We start from the raw sequence: 21,139 nt of genomic DNA on the forward strand, positions 1-21,139 counted from the left end.
TTTTTATCCTTTTTTGTATTTGTTCTTCTATCTTAGTAGTGTTGAGAGATTTATCTTCTAGCTCACTAGTTCTGGCTTCTATCTCTTCAATTCTATTACTTTGCCCTTTCAATGTATTGTCCATTTCTGATATTCTATCATTAATTGTTTAGACCTCTTTCTGTAGGTTTTGAATTGTTTCCAATGCTCTATCTATCTTATTTGATTGTTCCTGTAGCACTTTCCTGATGTCTTCCTTATTTTGAATTCTCAACTGCATTGTATAGTGTTTTGATACCTTTTATAATCATTTTTCTGAATTCCTTCTCAGGCATTTCCAAAGCCTGCTCATCTTCTAGTATGAAGTGTAGGTCTACTTCCAGCTCATTTGCCTCAGTCACTTTATCTCATTTCTGGACATGTACAGATATGGTCATCTGTTTGGGGGACATCTTCAGGGGTTATCTGTGGACTTAATCTAGATGGGTATGTATTTTGGTATTTTTTATGCTTTCTGAATGCCTCCAGGTAGATGTGATCAGGGAATGGGCTTCCCTTTTCACTCTTCTTCCTGAGAAGTTTCAAGATACCTCTGTTGGTTGTTTTGATGTAACTTAGGATTTAATTTTTGGCCTATTTCCTCTTTTGTCTGCTTGTCCCACTCCACAATCCCTGTTCAGGCCTTTTTCTAGTTGGAAACAGTTCAGGGCCGGCTGTGGCCATTTGGTTTTAATTGGAAACTGTCTCTTTAAATTTCGAGGCAATCTGTGTGCACGCATAGTAGAACCCTCTGAGGGTGGGGCTGGGGTGCCCGCTAGCTCAGGTACCCCTATAGTCACCAGAATGGAGGTGCACAGATAGCAAGGGACCAATGAACAGATACCAAAACAAAAAGGAATGTCCACACCTGTATCTCTGCGGTTCTGCCAGGTGTCTATGGCCACTTGGATTCTTCCCCTGTGTGGTCTCACCCAAGATGGCGGCTCCTGGAGCAGCCGAGTGTCCCAAACTAGAAAGCAATAGATTTCTTGCTTCTGCCACAAATTCCCCCAGCTGTGAGCCTTCCAACCTTCTAAATATTCCTTTATATGTGGTTCAGAGTTCTGGGAACATCCCCTGAGCCTGCTTGGTAGGGTATTCTGTGTTGTTGTTGGCGAAGCACTTCTACCTGATGCGCCATCTTGTTTGTTCTTTTCATTTCTTCTTTTGCTATCTTCCTGTTCAATGTCCCTGATGTCATCTCACAACTCTTCTGGTCTTCAGTCATTAGTGTCTACTTCATCAATTCTGCTCATGAGATGATCTCAAAATTCCAGTGCGATATGTTTAAGGTCTTACTTTGGCTTTCATAATTTTCTTCAGCTTCAGTCTGAACTTGCTATGAGCAATCAACAGTCTGTTCCACAGTCTGGCCCTACCTTTGTTTTGGCTGATGATATGGAGGCTTTTCCATCATCTCTTTCCACAGATTTTGCCAATTTCATTTCTGTGAGGACGTCATCTGGTGAAGTCCATGTGTATAGCTGTCATTTTGTTGTTTAAAAAAGGAATTTGCAACAAAGAGGTCACTGGTCTTGCAAAATTCTATCATGCAATCTCCAGCATCGTTTGTATCACCAAGGCCATTTTTTCCTACTACCTATCTTTCCTCTTTTTTTCCCAAGCTTTGCACTCCAATCACCAGCAATTTTCAATATATCTTGATTATATGTTTGAACAATTTCAGACTGAAGAAATTGGTATAATTCTTCAAATTAATTATCACTGGCTTTAGTGGTTGGTGCATACATTTGAATAATAGTTGTATTAACTGGTCTTTCTAGTTGCTGTTGTTAAGTGCGGTCAAGTCAGTTCCAACCTATAACGACCCTGCATAGGGTTTCCGAGGAGTGGTTGGTGAGCTTAAACCGCCAACTTTGCAGTTCAAACCAATTTTGCAATCTAGTGTATTAACACACAGTACCACACCAGGACTCTATAATCTTTTTAGTAGGTGTATGGATATTATTCTATCACAGATAGCACTGTACTACAAGATAGATCTTGAAATGTTCTTTGTGATGACGAATGTGACACCATTCCTCTTCAATTTTTCATTCAGTCATAGTTTTTCATGTGGCTGTCAGATTCAAAATGACCATTTCAGCTCACTAATGCCTAGGATCTCAGTGCTTATGCGTTTCATTTCACTTTTAACAACTTTCAATTTTCCTGGATTCATACCTCATACATTTTATGTTCTGATTATTAACACATGTATACAATTGTTTCTCCTCATTTTGAGTTGTGCTCCATCAACAAATAAAGGTCCTGAATGAATGCTTTACTCCATTCGCATCATCACGGTCAACTCTACTTTGAGGAGGTAGCTCTTCCCCAGTCATATTCTGAGTACCTTTCAACCTGATTATATCTGACAATATTCTGGGGCTCTTCATCATGTTTCAATATTCAATATTCTGATGCTAAGTGCTAACGTTCCACCGCTATTCATAAGGTATTCAGTACTAAATATTTGGAAGTAGTCAGTCTTTCCTTTTTCCTAGTCTTAGTCTGGAAACTCATTTGAAACCTGTCCACCATGGGTGGTCCTGCTGATGTTTAAAATACCAGTGGCATAGCTTCCAGAATCACTGCAACATGCAAGCCACCACAGTACAGTACGCTGACAAACGATTGGTGCAAGGCTAATTTTAGGCCTTAACGCAACAAAAAAAAAAAACTGGTTTAAGATATATTTGGAAAAATATATAAGACATATCATAATAAAACATAATATATTCAGTAAGATATGTAAGAAAAAATGTAAAGATCACAGAGAAAACAAAAAGAAAGCAAAGCTATGATTCAAATTGAAGAAGTTTTCTACAACAAATACTCAGTTACAAAATCGAAACTTTAAAAAAAAATCTGAATATATTCATTTAGACTGTTGCTATTACGTGCTGTCGAGTTGGTTCTGATTCATAGCAGCCCTAAGCCCAACAGAACGAAACACTGCCTGATCCTGCATCACCCTCGTATCGATAAATTCAACTCCACTGCTCCTGCAACCGTGTTAATCCATTATCATTAAGGCTCTTTCTCTTTTTCACTGACCCTCAGGGACTGATCCCTCCTGACAAGTCCAAAGTATGAGAGATGAAGTTTAATCATTCTCACTTCTAAGGAACATTCTGGCTGTACTTCTTCCAAGATAGAACTGTTCATTCTTCTCACAGTCCATTGTACTTGCAATACTCTTCTGTAGCATGTAATTCAAATGCATCTATTTTTCTAGTCTTCCTGTTTATCATTTATGGAATCTAGTTAAAAGGATTTTTGTTTTCTTTACAAGTAATCCATACTGAAGGCTATAATCTTCTTCATCAGTACATATTTCAGGTCCTCTCTATTTCCAGCAAACAAGCTTGTTTCATTTACACATCACAAATTGTTGATGAGTCTTTCTCCAATCAAGATGCCATGTTCTTCTTCCTACAGTCCAGATTCTCAGACTATCTGCTCATCATACAGATAAAATAAATATGGTTAAAGGATACAACACTGGCATATACCTTTTCTGATTTTAAACCATTCCATAACCCCCAATTCTAACAACTGCCTCTTGGCATATGCCCAATAGAACTACAGATATGTTAAAAAAAAAAAAATCACTGTGTCTTATATTTAGCAATGAGTAGAAGCAAGCAAGGAAAAGGAGCCCTGGTGGTACTTAGCTGCTAACCAAAATGTGGACAGTTTAATACCACCAGTGGCTCTGTAAGAATAGAGATTTGAGATAGGCTTCCTTAAAGATTGCAGTTTAAGAATCTATATGGGTCAGTTCTACTCTGTCATATAGGGTTATTATGAGTAAAAATCTACTCCATGACATGTAACAGAGGCAAAGCATTTTGTTTTCAGGACAGTGTTAAATTTCAGTGTACCTTAAGTTGTAAGTAATGGGTTTTTCATGCTAAAAGCTTTCTTGAATTACTGTAATACATTGTAGATCTTTAACCGGGAGCTAAAGGACTTCTTTCTCTCTGGAATGTCAGCACAACTCAAGCAAGAAACAAAATTAGTTAGCATAATGGCAGCCTCTTAAGAACTATCGACCACAAATTTTAATCAGTTACTCAGTCCTATTCTTCACAGGAAAGTGGGTATTTCAAATGAAAAGAAGCCAGTTGTGTATGTGGAAATCCAGACTAAATAAAAATTTCCTTTCAAAATGTCTACTGAAGAGAGTTTCTATTTAAAATGTCTAAACGTTACCATTTTCTTTGCTATACACTCACTTCTCACTTACTGATATGGTTAGGTTCCAAACAACAGTTTGTTTTAATAGTTAGGGTTTTGTATAACTAGGCCAGGATTTCCAGTGGTTTAAGCAGTTGAGATGTGTCTACTCCCATGGTGATGAAACCTAATACAAGCATAGTTAGCTCTACGATGAGTGGCTATGAAGGGATGTTTCCTTGAGAGTGTGGCCTGCTCCCAACATAATGGACACGTAGGAAAAGCTCTCTGTCTTCCACTGGAGACCTAGGACTCTATTACTGTAAGCCTTATCTTTGATTTAAACTTATATACATACATAAATATAGTATATGAAGAAATAATATATATATAAAGAGAAATTTATATATATATATATATATATATATAAAGAGAAGTTTATCTATAAGTATCACTGGTTCTACTTCAGTCAAACACAGTCGTTATTGATAAATCAGCATTTTGTGAAAATGGAGGATGACCACATTAGATTACAAAATGGTTAGCTACAATATTACATAATTACTGCCAAATTATATCATTGCATAACTGATTTGGAACTATGGTCCAGCCAAGTTGATACATAATGTAACTACCACAGCCAGCATTACTATTACCTAGCACACACCTGAGCATTCATTACTATTAGATATTATCCACAGTTATTAGGGGGGAAAGTCTGATAAAATTTTTTAACTATTATAAATGTGAAATTTAGGATAATGACATTGTTATTATAGGAACAGGAGATACCATGCTAGAAAACTTGCTATTCCAGTAAAAGATCTTTTGAAGATGCTCTCCTTTTGAAGAAAACTCATGCTAGTTATTTGGTGCTGTTTACTTCCAAAAGCAGCACATGAATAAAAATGAGAAGTAGGGGAATTTTATACATCTACAAGGTCAAGGAACAAATGACAAAGTATGTAGAAGGAAGAGTAGATGGCAAAACAGGGCAAATTTAGTACTGAACTATATCTGCAAAAAGAATAGCTTTGTGGGTTTTTGTCGTACCTATGCTTACACATGCATATATATGCATACTGAATCAGTTTCTTTTATTGTTAAGTAAAAGTAATTTGAAAATGATTGGCCTCAAGTGTGTACAGAAAAGATTTCAGTTGAACTTGGTCAATAAAGGTACCAGATCTTAGGAGAGGCTTGGAGCACAGACCATCACATGCAAGTCCAATGCCTGGCATAATGGGTGGATCTTTAGAAGGGGAGAGGGGAAGATGACTAGAAACTGGTTGAAATACAAAATAAATAGTTGATTGCCTTTCTCATTAAATCACCTTTAATTATAATGAAACATATATCAGAGCCATAATTCATGCACTGAATTATTTCCCAGTTAAAATTAGTATAAATCGATGATCATGTGAATTTTTGTTTAAAGAGAATCACTAGTCTTAAATAACACCTACAACAACATAATTTTATTTTATTTATTTAGTCTTGCCCTTAGCCCAAGTTAGTATGTGTCTTCCATTGTAGTTAGTTAATTTACCCCCTCTTAGTGTAAAAACTTTTTCTTGGCTTTTAATAATATTGGTCTCATACATTTGTGTTTCTGTGATTGACTTATTTCACTAAGCATAATGTTCTCCAGATTCATGTATGTTGTATGATATGGGATTAATACTGTACATACAACATTAAAGAAGAACAGTGAATCTATGACACACCTCATTAACATGGATGAAATACTTCAATAGCAAAATTTATATCAAATTTGAAAGCTGTTATGGATTAAGATTATAACTTGCAATTGCATGGTCACGTAATACAGGCATTCTATTTAAATACATCTGTATCACACTTATCAATTTCTTTAAAAGACAATGCTTAGCTCTTTGAAACTGTTTTCTTTTGAATAATGGGACATTGTTCTCTCCTCATTCTTCTAAACTTTCCAAATACAGTGTAGTAATCTCTGTGATTAACTTCTTTCTCTGTTCATTCCCTAAATTAAAATTAACATTCTACCCTCAAAATGGAGTCCTGGTGTGGCGCTGTAGGATAAGCAAAGTCAGTTTGATCTGAAAGGTTGGAATTTCAAACTCAGCCACTCCCTGAAAACCCTATGCTGTTGTTATGTGCCGTGGAGTCAGTTCCGATTCACAGCAACCCTACACAGGGTTTCTAAAGCTGTAAATCTTTATGGGAGCAGAAAGCCTCATCTTTCTCCCACAAAACAGCTGGTAGTTTTGAACAGATGCCCCATGACATTAGCAGCCTGATTTGTAACCACTTTGCTACCAAAGCTGTACAGGGTTGCTATTAGTTGGAACCAACTCAACAGCACTTAACAATAACCCTCCAAATGAGAGCGCCCCAAATAATAGCTATGATTTTTTGAACATTAATTACGTCCCATTACTATAAAACCCAAGATAACCTGAATTCAGATGTAACTGAAGAAAAACGATAGTAAGTGGAAAGAAGAGCAAACTGAATTGACAAACCACCATTTATAGTAGGAAGTACAGAAATAAAGTCACTCTGGAGCCTACATTCTAAGCATGTCTGCGTCCTAGTCCTGCCACTTATAGGTTGTGAAAACTTGGTCAAATTATTTCCAAGTCCTTTTGTTTCATCGTTTGTAAATGGGGATAATGCCAAAAAAAGAAAAAACAAAAATATAGGCCCATACAAAGATGTGTACAGAATGTTCATAGCAGCTTTATTAATAATACTCCAAAGCCCCTCCTCCCTCTCGTAGTTCAACTTTCATCTCAACAACAGACAGACCTATAGAATGAACAATAACAAGAAGAAGGTATGCACGCACACCTTAGAACAATCAAACATACAAGATCAAAAGGGCAACAATTAATTGCCCAGGGACAAAGCTCAGAAGATAGGAAGGGAAATGGTAAACATGAAGTGAGAAGAATACCACAAAACAAAATCTATACAAACTGTTGTATTGAAAACCAATTTGCTCTGTAAACTTTCACCAAAACACAAAAGAATAGGGGTGGAGAGACACAGGATACACCAAAAAACTAATAAATAAATAAATAAAGACCCAAATCTAGAAGCAGTTGAAATGTCTTTTAATATATAAGTTGTTGTTGTTAGGTGCCATCAAGTCGATACCGACTCATAGCGATCTTATGCACAGCAGAAAGAAAGAGTGCTCGATTCTGGGCCAACCTCACTGCTGTTGCTACGCTTGAGTTCATGGACCCTGCCACTTGGCTAATTCAATTCGTTGCGGGTGTTCCTATTTTTCTCTGACCCTCCACCTTACCAAACATGATATCCTTCTCCAGCGACTGGTTCCTCCTGACAATATGTCCGAAGTATGAGAGACGAAGTTTGGCCATCTTGGACTCCAAAGAGCACTCTGGCTGCACTTCTTCCAAAATGGATCTAGTGGTTCTTTTGGCAGCCCATAGCACTTTCAATATTCTCCTACAACACCATAACTTAAAAGCATCAATTCTTCTAAGGTCTTCCTTATTCACTGTCCAGCTTTCACATGCATATGAGGTTACTGAAAACACCATGGCTTGGGTCAGGCGTACCTTAGTCCTCAAGCTGACATCTTTGCTCTTCAACACTCTAAAAAGGTCTTGTGCAGCAGATTTGCCTAATGCAATACATCGTTTGATTTCTTGACTGCTGCTTCGTGAATGTTAATAGTTGATCCAAGAAGAATGAAGTCCTTCATAACTTCAGTCTTTTCTCCAATGATAAGAATGTTTATTGGTCCAGTGGTGAGGATTTTTGTTTTCTTTACACTTAGATGTAATTCATCTCAATGTAATTTACTTGATTTTCATTAGTAAATGTTTTAAGTCCGCTTCACTTTCAGCAAGTAAGGTGGTATCATCTGCATATCGCAGGTTGTTAATGAGTCTTCCTCCAATCCTGATGCCACGTTTTTCTTCATAGAACCCAGCTTCTCAGATTATTTGCTCAGCTTGCAGGCTGAATAAGTATGGTGAAAGAATACAACCTTGTCACACACCTTCCTTAATTTTAAACCATTCAATATTCCCATGCTCTGTTCGAACAACTGCCTCTTGGTCCAGGTACAGATTCCTCATGAGCACAATTAAGTGTTCTGGAATGCTCATGCTTCGCAATGTTGTCCATAGCTTGTCATGATCCACACAATCGAAAGCCTTTGCGTAGTCAATAAAGCACAGATAAACATCTTTCTGATATTCTCTGCTTTCAGCCAAGATCCATCAGACATCAGCAATGATACCCCTCATTGTTCCACGGCCTCTTCTGAATCCGGCTTGAACCTCTGGAAGTTCTCTGTCAATGTGTGCTTGCAGCCGTTTCTGTAGATAAACATACTGTGGCATACATGGCCTAACACTGAAATCCTATTCAGCAATAAAAAGTAATCAACTATTGACACAGATAAAATCATTGATAATGTCCCAAAGAATTATGCTGAGTGAAAAAAGATATGACTTCTCTTTGCTCTCCCAAAATTAAGAAACATTTTTAAAAAATGATTTAATTTTAGAAAATTTATATTAGAAAATGAAAACTAATCTATGGTAACAAAATGCAAATCAGTGGTTCCTTGTGGATAACAAGGGATTACAAGTTTTTAATATGTCCTTCCGTTATTTTGAATGTGGTGAAGATTTCACATCACCACATACACATGTTGAAACCTACTAAGTTTAAATATGTGCAGTGTTGTAGTTTTTTTATGTCAGTTATATCCCAATAATGCTTTAAAGAAAAGAGCACATTTCTTTTAAGATCATTATGACCATGTAATGTGATATATTACATATAATACAAATAAGACACATAATAGTCACTGGAAAATATTGCTATTATAATTTTAAATCATCTACAACACAACATGAATACAAATGGAAAGAATTTTATTGAACTTCCATGCAGCAAAACCCTATACAAACTGGTAAAAATAATATCTATAAAAAGTTATAAGCACATTAAAGAAAATGAATATTTCTCTTAGGACATTTTGTACTGTCTTTACAATGAACAAAATAAAGACTTTATTTACATTATTTCATGAAACTATCTTTTGAGATAGGCAGTACAAACTCCATTTTACATGTAAAAATATAAGAAGATCACAAACAGTGTGTAACTTGCCCAATTTCATACAGTAAGTATTAAAACACTCAGCCAGATCCAAAGGACTCTAAAGTCCCCGATAAATATTTTTTTTTTACTTCACTGAAAAAATGCCACCTGGCTTTCTAGAGGCAAGTCTCACAAAATCTAAATAAATGACAAGGAACAAGTTCACTGTCAAACTTTCAAACATTCCAGTACATAAAAATGAGTAAATTTACATCACTTACCATATCTGCAGCTTGATCTTCTTTCCTTGTAATTCAACTGTTTTGATCTTAAAGTCTATTCCTACAACATAGAAAAAAAGCAAATTTTAACAGTGGCTCAAAGTCATTAGCTTCTTGTTGTTAAGAGTCGTTGAGTTTATTTCAACTCATAGTGACCCTGTATAAGGTTTCCAAGGAGTGGCTGATGGATTTGAAGTGCTGACCCTTTGCTTAGCAGTCCAGTGCTTGTCCTATAGCACCACACCAGGAGTCCTGTGATTGGGTAGACTATAATTAATTGGAGTAAAATGCTTATCCTAATTTGTATTTATTTGGATATGGATCATCACTAAGTATACAATTCTGAGCAAACGTGTCCAATTTTAAACTTGAATATAAGATCCAGGCTGGTACAAGGAATAGCTATAGAAAGAATGAATTTTTTAAAAATTAAGATACAATAAAAGTAAATTGCAAAATAGCTAGTATTTGACTATAAATACAGGGTCACTATGAGTTGGAACTGACTCCATGGCACACAACTACCACCACAGACTCCATGGAAAGGAGTCGTACTCAAACAGGACTCCTGGTGTGGAGTTATAGGATAAGCACTGGACTGTAGCCACAGGTTGGAGGTTCAAACTCATCAGCTGCTCCTCGTAAACGCTGTACAGGGTTGCTATAAGGCAAAACTTCATAGAACTTAACAACATATTCAAACAAGTAAACAAAAAAGGATGCAAACAAAATGGCAAGGTCTGGGAAGGGTCTTGGTGTAGAGCTTCCATTCCCCTAGAGTATTTGCCTAGCCTCTTGAGAAACTGTTTTGCTCCCCTACCAGGAAGATACAGTGACTCTTGTCTTTCAAGGCCTTTCACTGACCTCAATATGTGGTCACGGTATTAACATATTATGCCTATTGACAGGGTCTAAGATCCTCCTACTAAACCTCTTGAAATTGTTCTTCAGATTAATACAATCCTTTTCCACCAGTCTCCTCCCCCATCTTTTTTTCTTTATAGCAAACTCCTTAAAAGTTACCTAAACATATTGTCTTTCTTTTCTTTCCATTTCTTGAATTTGTTCCTATCAAGTTCTATTGTTGTTACACCCACCCTCACCTACCACAAAGACAATTACACTCAAATTCTGCACATTGAAATAAATCATCTCCATGTTGCTAAATCCAATGGTTATTTCTAAACCCTCGTCTGTTGTTAAGTGCCTGCCATTCAGTGGATTCCAACTCATAACAAACCTGTAGAGTTTCCGAGAAGTGGCTGGTGAGTTTGAACCACCAACCTTGTGACTAGCAGTCCAGTGACCTAATAGGATCTTCTGGAGAAAAGCTTTCCTGGCTTTCCTATTTAACATCTAGCCACTCATCAGCCTTTCTTGTTAGTTTTTCCCCCTCTCTGACCTCTTCTTTCTATTTTGCAAATTGCCCTGATTGATGTCTTTTTTCTATCTCATTTCCTGGTTGATCTCCCTTAGTTTCATGGCTATAAATTCCATGTATACGCTGATGCCTCTACAATTTCTATAGTAGACTTGACCTCATCTCTGAATTTCTTCCTAAATATACATAGAACATTCCCCAGAGTAAACCATATGCTAGGGCATAAAACAAAAACAAGTCTTAAAATTTAAAAAGACTGAAATGATACAAACTATCCATTCTGACTCCAATTGAATGAAACTAAAAATCAGTAATAGAAGAGAAAATGGAAAACTCATAAATATGTGGAAATTAAACAACATACTCTTAATCAACCAATGGGCCAAAGAAGAAATCACAAGGAAAGTTAGAAAATAACATTAAGATGAATTAAAAATGAAAACACAAGATTTTGGGATGTAGTTTAAAGCACTGCTTACAGGGAAATTATTATAAATGTAGGCATTAAAAAAAAAAAATCTAAACAGAACTAAAAAATTAAGTTAAATTCCCAGCACCTAGAGCACTGTCTGACAAATGTATCAGACATTCAAGAAAAAAAAAAGACTAAAAAAAAAAACCAAAAAACTGGGGAGACCCCCAAAAAAACCTGACATACAATATTTTCTGGAGAAAGTAAAAGGGTCCCTGAGAAATATCATAAGGTGAAGCCTTCAGTTAAACCACTACTTAACGATCCTTACCTCAGTCTGCTTAGCCTCCAATTTTATTTTTAGTCTCAGGCCAAAATATACAGAAATAATTATCAAACATTTAAGCAAAGGTTCCAACATGAGATTCAAAAACAAATAAGCAAAACAAAACACCTGAATGGGAAATACGCAATACAGAGAAAAGAAAGAGATGGTTTCTCTCATCTTCTCAAACTAGAATTAAAGAACAGGGGGAAGGAAGGAAAAGGAAGAAAGTTCCAAGGAAAATGCCTCCTAAGTAAAGACCAAACTCAAACCAACCCCACTGCTGTCAAGTCAGTTCCAACTCCTAGAAGTATCTAAGTTCACTTTGAGAAATGCTTTTAAGACCATTCTGACTCATATTTACAATATAGCACCCCATAAAGTTTCCAAGGCTATAATCTTTATGGAGGCCGACTCCCATATTGTTCTCCCATGTAGCAGCTAGTGGTTTCAAAAACTGACCTTCTAATTAGCTGCCAAGTGCTTAACTGTTGCGCCAGAGCTCCTAAGGTGGGGGTTATTGTTGTTGAGTGTTGTGTAGTGGGCTCCAACTTATAGCAACCTATATACAACAGAATGAAACATGCCAGATCCCATACTATCCTTATAATCGTTGCTATGTGCCAGCCAACTGTTGCCACCATCAATCCATCTCTGTCTTCTTTTTTTTTTTTTTTTTTGCTGACCCTCTATTTTACAACCATGATTTTCTTTCTCCAGGGATTGATCCCTCCTGATAGCATATCCAAAGTACATGAAGTGAAGTCTTGCCATTCTCACTTTTAAGGAGCATTCTGGCTGTATTTCCATGACAGATTTGTTCAGTCTTCTGGCAGTCAATATTATTCACCAACATCGTATTTCATATGTATCAATTCTTCAAAGGTCTTCCTATTCATTGTCTACTTCTCAAAGGCGATTAAAAATATGATGTCAAGTGCTGTCCATTTGGTTCAGACCCATAGCAACCTGGTGCACAACAGAACAAAACAGTGTCCATTCCTGTGCCAGCCTTACACTTAACTAAGCTCATGGCGGCTGCCACTGTGCCAATCCACCTCATTGGGGGGGTCTTGCTCTTTTTTACTGACCCTCCACTTTACCAAGCATGATGTCCTTTCTCCAGGGACTGGTACCTCCTTAATATTTCCCAAGTATAAGAGTTCACGAAGTCTCACCATCCTGGCGGCTTCTAAGGGGACTCCGCGCCGGCGGTGTTTCTTTCAACACAGATTTGTATGTTCTTCTAGCAGTCCATGGTACTTTTAATAGTCTTCTCCAACATCATAACTCAAATACATCAATTCTACTACCATAGTGCCTTGAAATCTAGGTAAATGTAAAAAAATGAAGGAACTGTAAACATACAGTTAACAACAAAAAGTTGCCGAAGAAAGGATATGCAATTACAGTAGTTAAGTAAACAGTTAAAATTATGTGTTACTGCTATGTGAGATGATGGGAGAGGAGCTAGTAATGACTAGCATTAAGAAAATTAAATTCTCATGTTCTATAACAAGTGAGAACTTCTAGAAATAAATTTATTGCATTTTGTTTTTTGTTAGTTAAAAGTATATACCTAGAAAAAATGGAAGTAATTGTGGTTCAGTGGTAGAAGTCTCACCTTCTAATCAGGTCTGCTTCCTGGCCAATGCACCTAATGCCATTACCACTTATCCATTGTTAGCGGTAACTTTCGTATTACTACGCGATGCTGAACAGGTCTCAGTGGAGCTTCCACACTAAGACGGATCAGGAAGAAAGACCAAGTGATCTACTTCCAAAAATCAGCCACTGAAAACACACACCACAGATCAAAATTGTCCAATTCTCAACTGTTCATGGGATGATGCAGGACCAGTGTTTGTTTTATCCCATCGTGGACGGAGTCCTGTCCAAGTGAGTAGGGGCTCACTGGACAGCAGCTAACCACAGGCACTACAAAGTTGGGTGACAGAAGAACATGTTTGGGAAAAGTGGGCATGGAGAAGAATTTGTTTTGTTGTTGTTACTATGGGCCTCATAGTACTATATTATATGACTTTTTAAATTATGTATTTACTACAATAAAAACTAAAATTAAGTAACATGTTCCCTCTACTACTTGTTGTTGTTAAGCAACATTGAGTCAGTTTTGACTCACAGTGACCTAGTACAGGCTTTCCAAGGAGCAGCTTGCAGATTTGAACCAACAACTTTGTGGTTAGCAGCCCAGTGCTTCTCCTAGAGCATTACACCAGGACTTCACTAAGCATCTCAGTTTGGTGATCACTGACTATAAATAAGCACACATATTTCTTTGCATTGCCATAACTCACCTCTCTTGTCTCATTCATTCCCCCCAGCCTTTCTGCTGCAGTATATTCAGACACAATTTTTACAACTCTGCATTTTTCCAAGTACCTCTACCAATCCAACATATACTTTCCATACTCCTAGATGCTGTAAGATAAGCACTAGATTGTAAAATCGGTTTGGACTGTAAGGTCGGTGATTCAAACTCACCAGTCACTCCTTGGAAACCCTATACAGGGTTCACTATGAGTCGGAACCAACTTGAAGTTACTTAACAACAACAGCCACAAACACACACAACTCAGCATGGAATGGAAAAACAGAGAATAGAAAAACTTTTGATAAAATTTAAGAATAAGAACATCATAGCTCAGCTGCCAAGAGAAGCTAAGAAATCTATTTCCCACCCTCTGTAAGATTCTGCCAGCAGACTAGCCTGCTACACTATCATTTGCTTAATTACTAGAGACTAGAACAATAATAGGGTTTGAGCCAACCAGTGGTTCTTTTTTAGGTTTTGCTTATGTAAAAACATACTAGAAAATTCCCACTTTCTACAGATTCTTGGAACCTAAGCCCAAGAGTATTTCAATTTACCACAGACTAACTCATTCATCAATTTTTAGCCACTCAGAAAAGAAAAGTATCAGGCAACACATCTGCCTTAATGATGTTGCAGAAGCACCATCCAGTGGCAAGAGAAGTAAATGCAATTTCTGGCCACTATAATTATTAGCTTTCCAAAGCTTGACTTCTGATGACACATTAATACATAATTAATGCCGACAGAAATGTCTTTCATAATAAACTCCAGACAACCAAAGTTTAACAAAACTTTTAGCTAAATGACTGATATCTGTGGTTCTGATTCAAACAGAAACAAAAAAAATCAAGCATTTTCACCATACTGGGAGAGGCAATAAGGATTACATACATGTATGTATCCTTTGAATTGCTTAGTCTAGAGTCTAAGGTGACCAGAATTCTAGTCCTTGCTCTGTCATCGATAAGCAATACAAATTTAGAAAATCTCATGATGGGATTAAGTTTCTTAATCTGTAGGCGGATGTAAAAAGTTTGTTCTAAAAGTCTTTTCATATAATATCAATAATAGCTTCGCTAACAAAGTGAGAATTTATAATGTGTCTGGCACTAGTCTAAATCCTTTGCATGGATTATTAACTCATTAAATTGCCAGAAAAATTCTAGTCCTTGCTATCAATTCCATTCTACCAATGAGGAACAAAATAAAAATCAATACCAACAGCAAAAATAGTAGTAGCACTAAGACAATTTACTGTGTAATTATTAATGTGCTAAGCATTTCACATGCACTATCTCACATAACAGACTCCTAGTGATGGAAAGAATATAGAGTCACTATAACAAGAGGAAATGGTCAATGTTCAACCATTTCAAGCAGTAGCATACAATCAAGAGTCAATAATCCTCAAGGAAGAAATCCAAGGTGTGTTGAAGTCATTGGCAAAAAAAAAAAACAAGGCACCTGGAAAAGATGGAATACAAATTGAAATCTTTCAACAAACTGATGCGGTACTGGAGGCACTCACTCATCTATGCCAAGAAATTTGGAAGACAACTACCTGGCCTGGCCAACTGATTGGAAGAGATCCCATATTTGTGCCCATTCCAAAGAGAGGTGACCCAACGGAATGTGGAGATCATAGGACAATATCACTGATATCCCATGCGAGTAGTTTTATTAAAGGTAATCTAAAACCGGCTGTAACCATACACTGACAGAGACTTCCAGAGGTTCAAGCCGGATTTAGAACAGGACATGGAATGAGAGATATCATTGCTGATGCCAGATGGACCTTGGCTGAAAGCAGAGAACATCAGAATGATGTTCACCTGTGCTTTATTGACTACGCAAAGGCTTTCAATTGAATGGATCATGACAAGCTATGGACATTGTGAAGTATGAGTATTCCAGAACACTTAATTATGCTCATGAGGAACCTATACAAAGACCAAGAGGCAGTTGTTTGAAAACAAGGGAACACTGAATGGATTAATATTAGGAAAGGTGTGCACCAGGGTTGTATTCTTTCACAATACTTATTCAATCTGTATGCTGAGCAAATAATCTGAGAAGCTGGATTATATGGGGGAAAAAAACATGGCATCAGAATTGGAGGAAGACTCATTAACAATCTGCAATATACCTACAGATAAGACAACCTTGCTAGCTGAAAGCAAAGAGGACTTAAAATACTTACTGATGAAGATCAAAGACCTTTCAGTATGGGTTGCACCTAAGTGTAAAGAAAACAAAAATCCTCACCACTGGACCAATAAACAACATCCATATAAATGAGTAAGAGTGAAGTTGTCAAAGACATCATTTTGCTCAGATCAACCATCAACACTTATGGAAGCAGCAGTCAAGAAATAAAATGACATATTGCATTAGACAAATTTGTTGCACAAGACCTTTTTAAAGTGTTGAAGAGCAAAGGTGTCAGTTTGAGGCCTAAGGTGCACCTGACCCAAGCCATGGTTATTTTCAATAACCTCATATGCATTTGAAAATTGGACAGTGACTAAGAAGACTGTACAAGAATTGATGCATTTGAGTTATGGTTTTAGAGGAGAATATTGGAAGTACCATGAACTGTCAAAAGAACAAATAGATCTGTGTTGAAAGAAGTACAGCAAGAGTGCTCCTTGGAGGCCAGGATGGCCAAACTTCATCTCTCATACTTTGGACATACTGTCAGGAAGGACCAGTCAATGGAGAAGAATATCATGTTTGGTAAAGTGGAAGGTGGGAGAAAAAGAGGAAGACCCCCAACGAGATGGATTGGCACATTGGCAGCAGTGATGGGCTCAGGAGTAACAACAATTGTAAGGTTGGCCCAAGATCGGGCAGGTGTTTTGTTCTGTTGTGCATAAGTACCCACCCGATGGCACTTAACAACAACAGTGTGGTGCTGTAGGATCAGCACTGGACTGTGAGCCACTGGCAGTTCAAACCCACCAGCTGCTCCTCAGAAACCCAATACAGGGTCACTATGAATCAGAACCGACTGGACAGTACTTAACAGCAATCACAACAACAAATCTCAATGAACAATCACAAAAAGTCCTCTAGGACAGAACTAATTTGCCCACTCTTACAGAAGAGAAAAACGTGCAGTAATTTACTTAGGGTCACAGGCCTAATAGGTACGAGAACCAGGACTCGATTCCATGTTTAACTTCAGAACAAGCATGCTCTTAACTTATGTTAAGTTCCAGAACTCCACTGATTTTAATTTGTGAAATGTCTAAAAAGAAAGAAGTTCCTGGGAATTGACAAATTCGTAATGAATAGAATCAAAGCCAAAATCAGCTTTTTCTAACTGCTACTAATATGCAACTGAGGGATAGCACAAGTATTTCTAGTGCAATGTAATTATATGTTCCTGAAAAAACTTTGTGTTTAACTTGATGGTAAGGAGTATAAGAAAGAAATAAAATGACAAGATACGAATAGATGGGGGAAATGTACAAAGATCGCATAAAACCTTCTAAGCTAGTATGTGTACACTTTCTGTATTCCACTGAGGCATGTGGTGGCACAAAACTAGGGGGAAGCGCATAGGCCCCAACATGCTTCCTCATTATTTTGCTTTGGTTTCTGATTTAACAAATCATCTATAAATTAATTCACAGTAATGTGTATTTTAACAGAACAAACCACTCTTACTATATACTCAGAAGTCCTGTTGTGGTGCTATGGGATGTGCACTAAACTGCTAACCACATGAATCAGCTATTCACACTCACCATCTGCTCCTCAAAAACCCTATACAGGGTCCCAATGAGTCAGAACTGACTCAACAGCACTTAACTATATACTCAGCATTGAACAAAAAAGACAATGTCCTTCTGTTGTGCAAACTTATGGTCCAGAAAGGGGAAACCTCCTCCATTGAAAACTATCACATCTCTAATATTAGTAATGATAAATGCTATGAACAAGAATAGCAAGGGGCTATTCTATAAAAGGAAGTCAAGGAATGCTTTAAGAAAGACTTTTTTTTTTTAAATGCTTTATTGTGAATTATGTGATAGTTTACACAGGAGGACATCAGCTTCACATTGGTCCTGTCGTATATTGTTTCCTTGACATGGTTACAATCCCTTCCATGCATCATGCATCAACCAAAGGGTATACCCCGAAGCCTGCCCCCAGGTCATCCACATAACACCCCCCCCCCCAAACACCCCTCCCCGTTCCAAAGTCTCCAGCAGTTCCATCTCCCCATGTCATCGTCTCCGTCTCCATCCCTGGCAACACTGATTCTCTGGTAGGGTTCCATTCTCTTCTCTTCTCCTTTGATGGTCCCGCTCCTAGACTGCAAGGTTAATCACTCCTCTCCCTTTGCCCCAAAACGTCTACCTTTACATTTCCAGCCCTCACAATCAGTCCTGATAACAATTAATCGCTATTGTATCGCAAGACACCGATCTGTACCTCCTTTTATCAGCCCTGACTACGCAGAATGGATACTATTCAGTGGAGATTCTACCTTGCTCCATGCACTCTGGATCTAGGTTCCCTCTTGAAAGCTTGTAAACCAGTCACTTCTTGCCTCTGTAGCCCCCCCATTCTGGGTAGCCAATGTCCAAGTTGCCCATCCCTGTTCTCTCCGTGTGTGGAGGGGATGGGAATGATCCTCGCTGTGAAGATTTGTTCCCTCTTTTGAGCTATTGCTTCCATAGGTGTGTGTCAAGTTCATCAAATTTTATCAGATTATCCCTTTTCTCCTCTTCTTTCTTCTTCTGTTTGAGCTCTGATCATCCAGCCATTGAAGCCAGGTCAAGTGGGTATTATCTGCAAGTGTAGGTGTACTTATGCACGTGCCCTGTCTTCTTATCTGCTGGATGCTTCACTCTCCACTCTAGTCCTCTGTGGCTATGTCGCTGACTCTGGGTCCAAGAGACCCCTGGACTTGGCATTGGCACACTGCTGGCCAACCAGGTCTCCATCCGGGTTCACAGGAGTCTATTGAGCATTGTAGGGTGTAGCTCGCACCTTCATTGCTGTTTTCCCTCACCTCCCCTAATGGGTGACTAACGTGGTCACCAATCTGAGCATGCATTCCCATTAAGCCTTAGTCTTAGAAGGGGGTTTACCTTGAGGGGGACCCGACCACTTGCCTCGATGTATTAAGAAAGACCTTTGAGCCAAAAAAATTTCAAGGAGATAAAGGAATAGCCATGTTAATATACAGAGACAGTTTTCCAGGAAAGGAAACAAGAAGTTTCCTTTGGGATCTAAGGGAGTAATTCCTTAGCATTTTCAAGAAACAGGGAAAGTTTGAAGTAAAGTACTCTTCTAATACTTGTGTGGAGTTCTGGTGTGGTGTTGTGGGATAAGCACTGGACTGCAAGGGTTGTTTGGAACCACAAGGTTGGCGATTCAAAGTCACAGGCCACTCCTCAGAAATCCTATACAGGGTCTCTATGAATCGCAACCAACTCAATGGCACTTGACAACAACAATAATCCTTGTGTGGCACCATAGGAGAAGCACTCGACTTCAAGGTCGGTTTGAATTGCAAGGCTAGCAGTTCAAACATAGCAGCCACTTCTCAGAAACCCTATACAGGGTCACTGTGAGTCAGAATTGACTTAACGGCACTTAACAACAACAACAGCAATCCGTGAACATAGTAAAGCTCTCTATTATCTGATCTTGCTTAAATTCTTTCAGCCATTTTTATGGTTTTCAGTGCCTAGGTCTTAGATATATTTTATTCAATTTACTGGATGCCATTGTAAATGAATATTAACCAAAAAGTTAGCCGTGCAAACACACCTACTGACTATAGGGTAGAAAGACCTGGTAAGCTGCTCTGTCAAGAATATAATGTAGAAAAGTCACATGGGGTTTATATCTACTGTATCATATGGGGTCTCTTTGAGTCAAAAACCAACTCAAAGCTACCCAACAACACTGTAAATATTTTTTATATTTTCATTTTCCAAATGTTTGCTGTTAAATAGAGAAATACAAATTATTTTTGTATATTGACTTTGAATCCTGGAAACTTGCTACATTCACTTATAAATTCTAGTTGCCTTTTCTTTAGGCGGAGGACTTATGGTTTTCTGTGTATATTATATCATGCAGTCTTGAGAATCAAGGTACCTTCCTGTCTTTCTTTCAAAACTCTATGACTTCTTTTCTTGCTTTATTATACTAGCTAGGGTTTCTAGAAGAAGCCACGGTGGTGCAATGATTAAGCCACTTAGCTGCTAACTGAAAGGTCAGTGGTGCAAACCCACCTGTCACTCCCCAGGAGAAAGATGTGGCAGTTATGCACATCTATGAAGGTTGTTGTTGTTGTTTATGAGGTGCCATTGAGTCGGTAATGACCCATAGCGACCTTATGCACAGCAGAACGAAACACTGCCCGATCCTGGGCCAACCTCACTATCATTGCCATGCTTGAGCCCATTGATGCTGCCACTTTGCCAATCCATCTTGCTTGGTGTCTTCCTTATTTTCTCTGACCCACCACCAGACCAAACATGATATCCTTCTCCAGCGACTGGTCCCTCCTGACAATATGTCCAAAGTATGAGAGATGAAGTTTGGCCAACCTGGCCTCCAAGGAACACTCTGGTTGCACGTCTTCCAATACAGCTCTGTTGGTTCTTTTGGCAGCCCATGGCACTTTCAATATTCTCCTCTAACACCATAACTCAAAAGCATCAATTTGCTACAGTCTTCCTTATTCACTGGTCCAGCTTTCGCATGCATATGAGGTTATTGAAAATACCATGGCTTGGGTCAGGCGTACCTTAGTCTTCAAGCTGACATCTCTGCTCTTCAACCCTTTAAAAGGGTCCTGTGCAGCAGACTTGCCCAATGTAATACGTGGTTTGATTTCTTGACTGCTGCTTCCATGAGGGTTGATTACAGCCTTGGAAACCCTGTACAGGGTAGCTATGAGTCAGAGCTGACACGATGGCACTTAAAAACAACAGTATGATGTTGTTATATACTTGACTTCAAGGAGAAAGCTTTGTCTTTTGCAGCATTTAAGTATATGTTAACTAAACATGAGGAAATGTCTGTCTTCCTTGTCTGCTAAATTATTTTGTCAGATTTTTTTCCCCTGTGTTTATTAAGATGATCGCTTATT

General features: G+C 38.1%; 1 protein-coding gene across 1 annotated transcript in view; it reads right to left on the bottom strand.

Moving 5' to 3' along the window:
- RAB10 (RAB10, member RAS oncogene family) overlaps nucleotides 1-21,139 on the bottom strand; it is a 101,526-nt gene that overhangs the window by 29,928 nt on the left and 50,459 nt on the right. Inside the window, exon 2 of the mRNA XM_006835225.1 lies at nucleotides 9,561-9,621. Coding sequence (XP_006835288.1) covers nucleotides 9,561-9,621 — 61 coding nt within the window. The remainder of the gene's footprint in view (nucleotides 1-9,560; nucleotides 9,622-21,139) is intronic.

The sequence above is a fragment of the Chrysochloris asiatica genome, unplaced genomic scaffold (assembly GCF_000296735.1).
Source record: "Chrysochloris asiatica unplaced genomic scaffold, ChrAsi1.0 scaffold00016, whole genome shotgun sequence".
In the NCBI taxonomy this organism is placed as follows: Eukaryota; Metazoa; Chordata; class Mammalia; order Afrosoricida; family Chrysochloridae; genus Chrysochloris; species Chrysochloris asiatica.